The sequence below is a fragment of the Mobula birostris genome, chromosome X (assembly GCF_030028105.1).
Source record: "Mobula birostris isolate sMobBir1 chromosome X, sMobBir1.hap1, whole genome shotgun sequence".
Classification (NCBI taxonomy): Eukaryota; Metazoa; Chordata; class Chondrichthyes; order Myliobatiformes; family Myliobatidae; genus Mobula; species Mobula birostris.
In genome coordinates, this window is record NC_092402.1 from 80495397 (window position 1) to 80510216 (window position 14820).

General features: G+C 42.5%; 1 protein-coding gene across 2 annotated transcripts in view; it reads left to right on the top strand.

Annotated features, from left to right (window-relative positions):
- LOC140191912 (progranulin-like) overlaps window positions 1–14820 on the top strand; it is a 78516-nt gene that overhangs the window by 42098 nt on the left and 21598 nt on the right. For both annotated transcript variants that reach the window (XM_072249773.1, XM_072249774.1), the window contains exons 8-11: window positions 1485–1594; window positions 2144–2291; window positions 12669–12766; window positions 14041–14259. In XM_072249773.1, the coding sequence (XP_072105874.1) occupies window positions 1485–1594; window positions 2144–2291; window positions 12669–12766; window positions 14041–14259 (575 nt within the window). The remainder of the gene's footprint in view (window positions 1–1484; window positions 1595–2143; window positions 2292–12668; window positions 12767–14040; window positions 14260–14820) is intronic.

Here is a 14820-nt window from a genome sequence, read left to right on the forward strand (position 1 = left end):
CAGGATCTCCCAGTGGCCACACATTTTAATTCCACATCCCATTCCCATTCTGACATGTCTATCCACGGCCTCCTCTACTGTAAAGATGAAGCCACACTCAGGTTGGAGGAACAACACCTTATATTCGGTCTGGGTAGCCTCCAACCTGATGGCATGAACATTGACTTCTCTAACTTCCGTTAATGCCCCACCTCCCCCTCGTACCCCATCTGTTATTTATTTATTTATATATATATATACACGCATTCTTTCTCTCACTCTCCTTTTTCTCCCTTTGTCCCTCTGAATATACCCCTTGCCCATCCTCTGGGTCCCCCCTCCCCTTGTCTTTCTTCCCGGACCTCCTGTCCCATGATCCTCTCGTATCCCCTTTTGCCTATCACCTGTCCAGCTCTTGGCTCCATCCCTCCCCCTCCTGTCTTCTCCTATCATTTTAGATCTCCCCCTCCCCCTCCAACTTTCAAATCTCTTATCAACTCTTCCTTCAGTTAGTCCTGACGAAGGGTCTCAGCCTGAAACGTCGACTGCACCTCTTCCTACAGATGCTGCCTGGCCTGCTGCGTTCACCAGCAACTTTTACGTGTGTTGCTTGAATTTCCAGCATCTGCAGAATTCCTGTTGTTTGCGTTTTTCTAGTGCCAGTCAGTTCCTGCCTGCCTTGCAACATAATGTTAGTGGTGTCGCCATTTCACCTTGTGATATCTATGTACATCTCGGCATTGTGAATTCTTGCAGTGAATCCATCTACAGCTCTACTTTTGTTTTTGTTAATTAGCTTCCCAGAGGTGGTTGGAGTTTGATAAATTAGAGAAAGATCATAACCTATGGAAAGAGGGTCAGTCACCAGAGATCATAGCTTTGAAATAAAGGGCAAAGGATTTAAGTTATTGTTAACTATCAACATGAATAATTGATAAAGGCTATTTACATTATGATTTTGAAGTGTTGTTTGAAAATGAGCTTGAATTATAAATATAAAATTTTTAAGTAGGATAAAGGAGCCAGACCTACCTTGGACCTTGTCTACAGCCAGCTGTTTCTTTTAATGAGTAACGATAAAGGGCCCTCATTGATTTTATTGTAAATAAATGTCATTGGCTGGCTTGGTGATGGATAACAATCCTAGTTGTGCTATCCTTTTTGGCAAGAAACGTTTCTGAGTTGGTGAATTAACTATCCTGTTTTGGTGATTTTTTTTCCCCCCAGTGTTCTCATTCATCACTTTCAGATATATTGATGGTGATTGGGCCTACACTGTCCCCACCAGCACCCTGTCACATGTATAGTTTCTACCCTGTCATGATGTTTGTCCTCTGGATCACTTCGCTGCAGCTTAAATAAAGCATGTTTGATTCTAAAGTTTTCTTCCTAGCTTTGACAAAAGGCCTGACCTGATTATTTCCAGCATTTTGTTACTTCACATTTCCAGTATACAGTTTTGCTTTATGCTTTCCATTTACTGAAATAAGATTTGTTGTTTACAGATGAGAATGTAAAGGCAATTATTTGTCCTGATGGCAAATCTGAGTGCCCAAATGGTTCCACATGTTGTTTACTTGCAAGTGAGCAATGGGGATGCTGCCCTTTGGAAAAGGTATTGTTTGGGTGTACTGGGAACATTTAAACATTGATTTCTGAATGCATTACTGAACATTTTGATTAAATAGATGGGCTAAGTGCCCTAATAATGACAGTAGTATGCTAGGCCCTTTGAATTATGAAATTAATTTCCATAATATTTGAACCTGTGGACTAGCTGCAAAATTTCAACATAATTTAGAAACAAATCACAAGATAAAACTGATTCCCATGTTCTGATTGGGTGTGGGTAGGTATATTCAGGTAACGTAAATACTCTTGTGGAATATAGAATAGCTTCACTATGGAAAATGGATTTATTTAAAATCAGAATCAGGTTTATTATCATTGACATATCATGAAATTTGTTTTGTGGCAGCAGTACTTTGCAATCGTAACATTACTTTAAATTACAATAACAAGTAGCACAAACAATGAGGTAGTGTTTGAGTTCACGAACTGATTAGAAATCTGATGGCAGAGGGCTTCCTTTTTTGACAAATATTTCATCCATATGAATAATTAGAATATATTTCTGTACTTGTCACTACTTTTTCTTGTAAAGGCTGTATGTTGTGAGGACCACCAGCATTGTTGTCCTGCTGATACCAGGTGTGATGTGAAGCATTTCAAGTGTTTGTCCGAATATGGAGTGATGGAAATGTGGAAAAAATTTCCAGCCCGCAGACGATTTGCCATGAAGAACACTGAAGGTATTTTTAATCCTAATTACTATTACCTCACACCCTAAATTATGGTTTAACCTGCATGGATCTCTTCATTAATTTGAAGCTTCTATTATGAAAACTTCTGTGTGATCAGTGAGGAAACTAAATAATATCTCAACTTTAACCTGAAACCACCACATAACAAACTTAATTTTTTTGGGTGGTAGCCTCTGGGATGCTCTGGCTCGTTATACAATGTCCATTAAGAGCTATTCTCCTGCCATGTAGTTGCAGATACTGTACCTTCCTTGCCATTAAGAGCACCAAATCGGAGAGATTGGAAGCCTGAGAAGGCGTAGTTCACTCAGGTTCGCCAATTAAGTAGAAAAGTTAGTGGCAGTTTGGAGCTTTGAGCAGCAGCCATTCAAAGTTCGGGATTGATTGGCAAGAACAAGTTAAAGCAAGGCAGGAGCAAGTGGTGTGGCCATTGTCAGAGCTGCCATCATTGGAGTGGACAGAGTGGGCTTTTTGAGGCTTCAGTGAGAAGGCAAAAAAAGCTGTTGGTAGAGTTCCACGCACTTGCACACACAGTTTGTTCTTCCTTCTTTATATCTGTTCAGCTAGGACAGTAGAGATGCCAGGCGGGGTAGTTGAATACCCCTCTTGCAGGAAGGCAGTGAAACCTCCAGTGTCCCTGGTGACTACAACTGTGAGAGGTACATCCAGCTGCAACTTCTAACAAACTGTGTTAAGGGGTTGGAGCTGGAACTGGATGAACTCTGGATCATTCGGGAGGCTGAACAGGTGATAGACAGGACATATAGAGAGGTAGTTAAACCCAAGGTGCAGGACACAGGAAACTGGGTGACTGTCAAGAAATGGAAAGGGGTTAAGGAGCCACTGAAGAGTACCCCTGTGGCCATTCCCCTTCAACAAGTATATCACTTTGGATACTATTTTGGGGGGGGTGGGGGTGGGGGAAGTGGTTGACCTAACAGAGGAAAGTCACAGTGGTTGGGTCTCTGGCACTGCGTCTGACTCTGCGATTCAGGAGGGAAGGGGGAGAAAAGGCAAGCTGTGGTGATAGGAGATTTGTTAGTTAGGGGAACAGAAAGGAGGTTCTGTCGATGAGAACAAGTTTCTCAGGTGGTATATTGCCTCCCGGGTGCCGGGGTCTGGTGCATCTCTAATCAAGTCCTCAGCATTCTTGAGAGAGGTCGTGATTCATCTTGGTAGCAATGACATGGGTAGGATGACTGATGAGGTTCTGCATAGGGAGTTGGGTGCTAAGTTAAAGGGCAGCACCTCCAGGGTTGTGATCTCAGGATTATTACCCATGCTACATGATTGAGAGACTGGAAGGGGAGTAACGTCCTAGCCGGGGGGAGGGGGGTTGCTAATGCTGCATGGTGGGGTTTAAACTAGAATTACGGGGGAATGGGAACCAGAGTGGTAGAACAGTTAGTGGAGAGATTGTAGAGGCGGATGTTGTTAAGACCTCAGGCAAAGTTAGGAGTCAAAAGGTTGAGCAGGGTGTGACCAGCGTCCTGCGCTGTGTATATTTCAATGTATGAAGTATTGTAGGAAAGGCAAATGAGATCAGGGCATGGATCAACACCTAGAGTTGTATTGTAGCCATAAGTGAGACTTGGTTGCAGGAGGGGCAGGACTTGCAGCTCAATATTCTGGGTTTCAGTTCTTTTGGACGTGAGAGTGGGAGGGATTAAAGGAGGAGGGGTGGTATTACTAGTCAGAGAAAATGTCACAAAATGCTTCATCAGGACAGACTGGAGAACTTGACTAGTGAGATGTTATGAGTGGAACAAGGAAATGAGAAAGGTATGACCATGTTAAAAGGGCTATGTTACAGACCACCCAACCGTCTGAGGGATTTGGAGGAACAAATTTGCAGAGTTTACAGACTGTTGGAAGTAGGCGATTTTAACTTTCTAGATTGACGAAGAATCCCATACTGTTGCAACTCTCTCACCAGGGCTCGTATACCAACTTGGCTTGTTAGCTGACTCTAACAGCCACGTGACTCAACCGTGAGAAGGCCACCTCTCATAAGCAAAATAAGTCTAGGGTTGAAATGATTTGAGGTTTGATCAAACCGGAAGGTTAGGATGTTCCAGTTGAGGAATGTTGATTGTTGTGAATGCTGTGTAAATACTGCTCACACACAATTATCAGCCCCAGAAATGACAGATTGTACACCAGCATAATTTACAAAGGAAGTGTATTTACTGATCTTCAACTTATCAAATAGCTAACAGGAGAAAGAACAGAGAAGAGGGCTGATTACAGCCAAACCAGTTCAAATTTGCACGCAGATATTGGAGCTCATTTCTGGAGTAGTCGGGTGTATCACTTTATTCGCGTGCTGAACCCACATTCCAGATGAAGGACACCAGTTACAGTTCGACTTTCCTTCAAAGACCATCTTGAACAAACTGTCTCTCTCAGGAGTATTGGCACTTCTTTGGAACCATTCATCTGCACAAAACACTTGTTAGAATAGGATCTCTCCTTTGAATGGCATTCTGCGGCATCTTCCCTTGTGCTCTGCTCAGCAGCTCCTGCCCAAAAGACGCTAAACCAGACTACTGTCCTTCAGAAATCTGATCCTGCCCAACTTTCTTAAATCTTCCACTGGGCAGGAAGTTACAACTGGCTGACACAACATTCCTAAGTTGGACAACATGGCTCCATGTCTTAAGCTGAAGCCAGAACACTTACACTGCTTTTGCAGAAAACTGCTAAAATAAAAATGCCTCACAATACAGCAGTAGAAATCCTAACCAGGGCATTACACTGTAAAAGGACTAGATGGGATAGAGTTTGTCCAATGTGTTCAGGAAAGTTTCCTTAACCAGTATGTATAAGTCCCAATGAGAGAGTGTGCAATACTTGATCTGCTATTAGAGAATGAGACAGGGCAGGTGACAGAAGTTGTGTAGGGGGATCACTTTTCATCCAGTGACCACAGTGCCATTAGTTTCAAGGTAAACGTGCAAAAAAGATAGGTCTGGTCTGTGGGTCGAGATTCTAAATTGAAGAAAGGTCAATTTTGATGGTATCAAGATGGATGTGGTAACTGTGGATTGGGACAGGCTGTTTTCTGGCAAAAAATGTATTAGTAAATGGGATGCCTTCAAAGTGATATTGAGTACAAAGCTTGTATGTGCCTGTCAGAATAAAAGGTAAAGATAACAGGTTTAGGGAACCTAGGTTTTCAAGAGATATTGAGGCCCTGGTTAAGGAAAAGTAGTTGCATTTGACAAAAGTCTCACATGAGAGGCTGGTCAAGAAGGTTCAGTCGCTTGGCCTTCCAAGATGAGGTAGTAAATTGGATTAGATATTGGCTTTTTGGGTGAAGCCGGAGTGTAGTAAATGGTTGCCTCTCTGACTGGAGTCCTGTGGCTAGTGGTGTGCTGCAGGGATCGGTGCTGGGTCCTTGTTCTGTATCCACAATCTGGATGATAATGTGGTTAACTGGATCAGTAAATTTGCAGCTGATATTAAGATTGGGGGTGTAGTGGATAGTGAGAAATGCTATCATGACTTGCAGCAGGATCTGATGGAACTTGATGCAGACAGTGCGAGGTGTTGTACTTCAATACGACCAACCAGGGTAGGTCCTACACAGTGAGCAGTAGGGCACTGAGGAGTGTGGCAGAACAAAGAGATCTGGGAATACAGGTCTGTAATTGAAAGTGGTGTCACAGGTAGATGAGGTCATTAAGAAAGCTTTTGGCACATTGGCCTTCAAATCAAAATATTGAATCCTGCTGAAGGGTTTCCACCTGATAAGCCGACTGTACTTTTTTTTTTTCCCCATAGACGCTGCCTGGCCTGCTGAGTTACTCCATTTTTTGTGTGTTTTATTGAGTACAGGAAATGGGATGTTATGTTGAAGTTGTATAAGAAGTTGGTGAGGCCTAATTTGGAGTATTGTGTACAGTTTTGGTCACCTACCTACAGGAAAGATGTAAATACGGTTGAAGGAGTGCAGAAAGAATTTGCAGGGAGGTTGCTGGGCCTGGTAGACCTGTTTTACAAAGTAAGATTGAATAGATTAGGCCTTTATTCCTTGGAATGTATAAAATTGAGAGGAGATTGGATAGAGGTATGCAAAATTGAGAGGTGTAGATATGGTAAATGCAGGCTTTTTCCACTGAGGTTGGGTGGGACTACAATTAGAGGTCATGGATTAAGGGTGGAAAAAGTTAAAGGAAACATGAGGGGAAACTTCACTCAGAGGGTCATGAGTGTGCAGAGTGAACTGCACTCTATTTCAGTGTTTCAGAAAAGGTACACGGGTAGGGGTGTGGAGTTCAAGTTGATAGAGTAGGCAGTTTAAATGGTTTTGACATGAGCTAGATAGACTGAAGGTCCTTTTTCTGTGCTTTACTTTTCTATGACTCTTGTGTACTTCCCCGATTAAGCAGTAATTGCGAGCAGTATACACCATTGGTAGAACAATGTAATCGACTTTACTTTGGAGACACCAAACATGGTGGAAGACTACTTTGCTAGCTGCTTCTGGATGTGTGATGCTGATCTTCCAGTTGCTTGTTACTCCTTTGTGATCTCGTGCCCCTCTGCCTCCTATACTGTTCCAGCAAAGATTAATGTGAGCATGGAGTTCTATCGTGTCTTCCGACTGAGCATATTAGATTCTTCCAAATTGCATCTAATATTTAGCGTTCCCCCTTTTGTTTTCTCTCTTCTAATTTGGGTGATTTCCTATTTCCATTTGTAGCCTTCCAGGTGTTACTGATTTGTCCCTATAATCACCCTGTACTATTACTACTGCCCTTTGACTTGAATGAGCAATTCTTTAATATGAACTGTTTTGGACTTTATTTTACCACAGATATTCCTTTAGTTTATTCTAATTGTTAAAGTCTCTTTGAATGGAACCATATTAGAGGAGGGTATTCTACATTCCCTCCCTCAAGGCAACGGTTGAAATTCTCCACAGCTTTCAATGTGCCTTTGGTCAATAGAGGAAATTCCCGCTTCACCAGAGGTTTAAAGGCAGATGCAGCATCTGCAGTTGTAGAAAACTCATGGTTTATCAACAATAGTGATCCCTGTCTGACTACCTGAAGTAGACATTTCAAGGCAATAGAATAATACCAGAAATGCAGCCTCTGAATTTTTCCCAATTCTATGGAAAGAAAAGTAAACCATTCAATGTTCTCTTTCACCAAAATCCCCAATATTGAAGCTCTAGTTATACTCAGTTGTGTTGAGCAAGCCATGTCATTCTCCAAATGGATTGAGCCCTGTATGGGAATAAAATACCAGACTGTTAGTAAAATACTGAGCCTTGCAAACCAGCCATCTGCCTACCCATCAGTGACTCTCTCTATAATGTTGTCTCTCTCTCAATGTTGTTCCCACATTGGCTTTATTAAGCCACCTCTAAGACACACTGGAAGTTGGAAGTAAGGCGTCTTTTATGCCAGGAGTTGGCCAAGAATTCAAATGGTGTTGGTAAAACCAAGGGAGGCAGTTGAAGTTGAGATGAAATCAGGTGTGGTTTCACAGAACAATGGAGACCTCAGCTCAATAGCTGAAACTTTGTTACTGTACTGCAAAGCTTGACAACTCTAAATGTGAATGACATCCCAACGTCTTAATGTACTGTCTTGTCCTTTCCTACCTGCTTAATAAATTGGCTTAACATATCTATTATCTTTGGTTGACTTTAACCCTTTGCCTCAATGTCTATCGTAAAGTAGCACCTACTGTGAAGTCCCTGAGGAGTGACTTGCTTCTTCATTGACTACAGCTCTGCAATAAACATGATCATCCGCGCAAAACTAATCAATAAGCTCCAAGACCTAGGGCACATTACTTCCTTGTGTAACGGGCTCCTCTCTTGCAGACCCCAGTTAGTTTGGATTGGCAGCAACATCTCCACAATCTCCATCAGCACGGGTGCACTACAAAGCTGTGTGCTTAGCCCCCTGCTCTATTCGCTTATACTTGTGACTGAGGCTAAGCACAGCTCCAGTGCCATATTGAGGTTCAGAGGTGGAGAAGGTCGGCAACTTTAAAATTCCTTGATATTTCAGAGGATCTGTCCTGGGTCCAGCATGCAAGTGCCTTTGCAAAGAAGGCATGGCAGCACCTCTTTTTATATATAATGAGTGTAGAATAAAAATGAAATAGAATGAATGTAGCTATCCCCCTTTGTACAAGAGCCTGATGATTGAGGGGTATGAGGTGGTGTGAGTCCCGAGGCTCTTGTACCTTCTGCCTGATGGCAGTGAGAAAAGAGCATGGCCTGGGTGATGGGGATCTTTGGATGCTGCTTTTCACAGGAAATGTTTCACGTAGGTGTGCTCAATGGTTGGGAGGGTTTTACCTGTGATATACTGGGCCAAATCCACTATCTTGTGTAGGACTTTCCACTCAATGGCATTGGTGTTCCCATACCAGGCCGTAATGCAGCCAGTCAGCACACTTCTATTTTTTGATGACATGCCGAATCTCTGCAGACTCCTGAGGAATTAGAGGCACTGTCATGCTTTCTTTGCAATTATATTTCTCTGATGGATCCAGGACAGGTTCTCTGAGATGGTGACACCCAGGAATTTAAAGTTACTGATCCTCTATATTTCTAATCCTCTGATTACTCAGCTCAGCATTTAATACCATCATCCCCTCTAAACTAATCAGTAAACTCCAAGACCTGGGCCTTAACACCTCCTTGTGCAATTGGACCTGGGTTACTGACTCATGGGCCTCTGGTTTCCCTCACCTGAAATCTATCGTCAGTTCCTTGGTCTTGTTGACATTGAGTGAGAGGTTGTTGTTATGACACCACTCAGCCAAGTTTTCGGTCTCCCTCCTGTATGTTGATTCATCACCACCTTTGATACAGTCCACAACAGTGGTGCCATCAGCAAACTTGTATACAGTGTTGGAGCTGTACTTAGTCCCCTGCTCTACTCATCTTACACCTATGACTGTGGCTAAGCACACATCCCTGCAGTGCTCCTGTGCTGAGGGAGATTGTGGAGGAGATAGAAAATAGGTGCAGGAGTAGGCCATTCGGCCCTTCGAGCCTGCACTGCCATTTATTATGATCATGGCTGATCATCCAACTCAGAACCCTGCACCAGCCTTCCCTCCATACCCCCTGATCCCCGTAGCCACAAGGGCCATATCTAACTCCCTCTTAAATATAGCCAATGAACTGGCCTCAGCTGTTTCCTATGGCAGAAAATTCCACAGATTCACCACTCTCTGTGTGAAGAAGTTTTTCCTCATCTCAGTCCTAAAAGGCTTCCCCTTTATCCTCAAACTGTGACCCCTCGTTCTGGACTTCCCCAACATCGGGAACAATCTTCCTGCATCTAGCCTGTCCAATCCCTTTAGGACTTTATACGTTTCAATCAGATCCCCCCTCAATCTTCTAAATTCCAACGAGTACAAGCCTAGTTCATCCAGTCTTTCTTCATATGAAAGTCCTGCCATCCCAGGAATCAATCTGGTGAACCTTCTTTGTACTCCCTCTATGGCAAGGATGTCTTTCCTCAGATTAGGGGACCAAAACTGCACACAATACTCCAGGTGTGGTCTCACCAAGGCCTTGTACAACTGCAGTAATACCTCCCTGCTCCTGTACTCAAATCCTCTTGCTATGAATGCCAGCATACCATTTGCCTTTTTCACCGCCTGCTGTACCTGCATGCCCACTTTCAATGACTGGTGTATAATGACACCCAGGTCTCGTTGCACCTCCCCTTTTCCTAATCGGCCACCATTCAGATAATAATCTGTTTTCCTATTTTTGCCACCAAAGTGGATAACTTCACATTTATCCACATTAAATTGCATCTGCCATGAACTTGCCCACTCACCCAACCTATCCAAGTCACCCTGCATCCTCTTAGCATACTCCTCACAGCTAACACTGCCGCCCAGCTTCCTGTCATCCGCAAACTTGGAGATGCTGCATTTAATTCCCTCATCCAAGTCATTAATATATATTGTAAACAACTGGGGTCCCAGCACTGAGCCTTGCGGTACCCCACTAGTCACCGCCTGCCATTCTGAAAAGGTCCCGTTTATTCCCACTCTTTGCTTCCTGTCTGCCAACCAATTCTCCATCCACATCAATACCTTACCCCCAATACCATGTGCTTTAAGTTTGCACACTAATCTCCTGTGTGGGACCTTGTCAAAAGCCTTTTGAAAATCCAAATATACCACATCCACTGGTTCTCCCCTATCCACTCTACTAGTTACATCCTCAAAAAATTCTATGAGATTCGTCAGACATGATTTTCCTTTCACAAATCCATGCTGACTTTGTCCGATGATTTCACCGCTTTCCAAATGTGCTGTTATCACATCTTTGATAACTGACTCCAGCAGTTTCCCCACCACCGACGTTAGGCTAACCGGTCTATAATTCCCCGGTTTCTCTCTCCCTCCTTTTTTAAAAAGTGGGGTTACATTAGCCACCCTCCAATCCTCAGTCCACAGTCAGTTCAGATTTGCAAAAACAAGTGAGGAAACCCAGGTCCAATTGCACAAGGAGGTATTAAGGCCCAGGTCTTGGAGTTTACTGATAAGTTTAGAGGGGATGATGGTATGAAATGCTGAGCTGTAATTGATAAAGAGCATCCTGATGTATGCATCTTTACTGTCCAGATGTTCCAGGGTTGTGTGGATAGCCAATGAGGTGGCATCTACTGTGGACCTGTTGCTTCAGTCGGCAAATTAGTGGATCCAAGTTGTCACTCAGGCAGGAGCTGGTATGTTTCAACACCAGCCTCTCAACACTTCATCACTAAGGATGTAAGTGCCATTGGTCAGTAGTCATTTAGACAGGTTGCCACGCTCTTCTTGTGCACCGGTACGATTGAAGCCTGCTTGAAGCAGGTGGGCATCACACACTGCCTGAGTGAGGATAAAGATATCTGAATACACCAGGCAGTTGGTTGGCACAGGTCTTCAGTACTCGGTGCCAGGTACTCCGTTTGGACTGGATGCTTTCCTTGGATTCACTTTCTTGAAGGCAGCCCGTACGTCATCTTCAGGTACTGAGACCGAAGGTTCATTGGGAGACATGATGCGCAATGGTTCCCCCCTGTTCTGGTAGTCAGAGTAATCAGAGAAGACATTGAGCTCATCTGGAAACAAAGCTCTGCTGTCCCCTATGTCACATGATTTAACTTTGTTGGAGATTATAGCATTCAAACCTGGCCTCAGCTGTCCAGAATCTGTTCCTTCCCCAGAAAGATTGCTTTCTGGAGTTCATACCTGCACATCCTGTAGCATTCTTGATCTTTATACTTGAATGCCTCTGATCTGGCTCTCAGCAAATTCCAGATGTCAAGTTTCATCCAGGGCTTCTGATTGGGGGAAACCTTGAAGGATTTTGTGCTGTTACACTCATCTACAGCTGTATTAATAAAGTCTGTAATGGCCCTGGTGTAGTCATTCAGGTCTTCAGATGAGTGCTTGAACATGGCCCAGTCCACTGACTCAAAGCAATCCTGTAACTGTTCCTCAGCCTCCTGCAACCACCTCTTAGTTGTCACGTTCTTGAACCCAAGTGGGTAACTTCACTCACCTCAATACTGAACTGATTCCACAACCTATGGACTTGCTCTCAAGGACTTGTATCATTGTGGTGATATTTATTGCATATTTATTTATTATTGCTTTTATTTGCTTTTTTTTACACATTGTTCATTTTTGTGTACATTTCATTGGTTGTTGTTTCTTTCTAGTTACTATGAATGCCTGCAAGAAAATGAATCTAGGGGTAGAACTTGGTGACATGTATGCAATTTAATAATTACCTTGAGCTTTCATACCTTTTTTTGTTGGACTGAATGTAATTATCCAAAGCTGTTATACAGTAACTAAGTTTTGTTATACATTGCATGGTAGCATAGTGGTCAGAGCAACACTTTACAGTACCAGCGACCAGGGTACAATTCTCACTGCTGCTTGTAAGGAAGTTGTACATTCTCCCCATGACTGTGTGGGTTTCCAAAGACCTAGCAGTTGGTAGGTTAATTGGGCATTGTAAATCGTTGTGTGATTATGCTAAGATTTAAATTGGGTGAATTGCTGGGTTGCGTGGCTGGAAGGCCCCATTCTGTGCTGTAACTCAATAAATATAAAAGAAACAAATTGAAGTGGGAGACACAATCTTATCTTCAGATTCCTTAACAAACTCTTCCAAATTCATGGCAGAGGGAGAAACTTAAATATGCTGCTATCTTGGGTTTTTGTAAGTGAGTCTTGCCATTAGAATTAAATTGGCTTTTTACCCCTGCACATCCCCCTGCCTTCTCTTTCCTGATTTTTTTTTTCCTTGCTACATATGATTTCAGTAGTTTTGTTCAATTAATTGGTAACTTTATCGTATTTTCTTTGCAGTTCATGTAGTGAAGTGCAATGAGACTGTGGCCTGCCCTGAAAATAATACATGCTGCATTCTTGCCTCAGGAGATTATGGATGTTGTCCTTTGCCAAATGTAAGATTATTTATACACTTGAAATGAGGTGCTTCATTTTTTGGCCTATTTGACAATTGTATCGGCATTGTAGAGAAGCTTTACAATAGGTTTTAAGTACTGAACCAGTTGAGCCATGCAAACTGCTGATCAATGTTGAGTTACTAGTTCTGTATTAGAAATCTGAAGAATGGGGTGCCAAGCTTTAGTTGCTTAGATTTTGGAGAGGGAAAATGATTTAATTCTCAGCATCAAACTGACCATACCTGCATGTGGTTGTTGGGCAAGGTCAGCCTTGAACTTTGTAACTATCAGGGCTCGGCTAATAAGAGGCAGAACTATAGTCCACAAAAGGACAGTTTTTCAGAAAATAAGTAGGAAATTCATTTAGGTGGGGGAAAAATGGCTGCCACAGCCTTGAATGCAAGATTTAATTATTAGTTCCAACATGGAGACCAGAACTGTTTACTGTCAGTGAATTAATTTTGTACAAATTCAATAAGCCCTCACTGCTTTACAATGTAATGTATCTGCCAGTTCTACAAATTAATTAATATTATGTGGCTTGGAGGCGCAAAAATCACACACGTGTTACGTACCCATTTTGGAAGTTCATTAATATCGTGTGTCTTGGAGGCGCAAAATCACGTGCATTTTACATACCCATTTTGGAAGTTCATTAATATCGTGTGTCTTGGAGGCGCAAAATCACGTGCATTTTACATACCCATTTTGGAAGTTCATTAATATCGTGTGTCTTGGAGGCGCAAAATCACATGCATTTTACATACCCATTTTGGAAGTTCATTAATATCGTGTGTCTTGGAGGCGCAAAAATCACATGCCCCAGTTTGGTGGTATCCATAACCATTGAAATAGGAATACTTACCTATCATGTAGACAGCCACTGCAATCCATTGGATAATCTGAATAATTGTCCATATTGTCCTGTAGTGCCATGTTTTTCCCCAATCTTCAGCCAACTATGGAGATGTGACCATGTTCATTTCTTGCATATAAGCTTTAAGCTTTGAGATTTGTTATACTTTGGCTTCTTTCAAACACTGAAGAAAAATTTCATGGTACAAATATATCCATAGATGGATACAGTTATCAATGGTATTCACTCCTAGGCTTGTTTCTAGTGTTCTATTCTGCATGAATCCCTCATTTGTATGGTTTTACCAAGAGGAATGGTCAGAAATACAAGTTCTAACATTGTAATAATATAAAACAATGTACTAATTTTTGCTCATGCAGCTAATTACAATGAGTCTTTTATTTTCTCTCATCAGGCAGTTTGCTGCAGTGATCATGTACACTGTTGTCCACACGGCTGGATTTGTTCGCCTAATACTGGAACATGTCACCAGGAGGACATTTCTATCCCTTGGATGACCAAATCTCCAGCTCTTGTGAGAGAGATTGCGACTTATGTCAAGTGTAGCTGCCAGAGTGATCAGACGTGTTGCAAGAATCCTTTGGGAGAGTGGGGATGCTGCCCTCTGCCAGCGGTTAGTTTTAAAAGCAAATGTTTAATTGAATCAGGTGAACTTTGACAATTGCATCTGTTATGGAGGATTTTTATTGAACTTGATGAAAGGTGCACAGATGAAAGAAAACTGGTGGGTGAAAGCTACATAGGAGAGAAGGGTTAGCTTGATTGTGGAGTAGGTTAAAAGGGCAGCACAGTGTTGAGGACCGAAAGGCCTGTGTTGGGCTGTATTGTTCTGTGTTTTAAAAGTACTGGTGCTTCCCATCTGAAATGGGATATAAATGTGGGTGTTCACAACATAAGTGGGCTGGGTCAGACTACTAGTCCCATTGGAAGAAAGGTTTATCGGGATTCTGGCTGCTGTATTCACCTTGAGCTTATCCCACTGAGCACAAGTGGATTAAGATGCAATCTGTCAGCCAATTTGGGATTTACCAAGCCTTTTAATCACATGCAGTTTAATTTTGTCAACATGTTTTTTTTTAAATTGAAAATCCAGACAGTGGCATTCTAATAATCCAGCAACCAGTACACTCAGCAAGTTCAGGGGAAGCATGGAAATTAAACTTGGGAGTCAGGT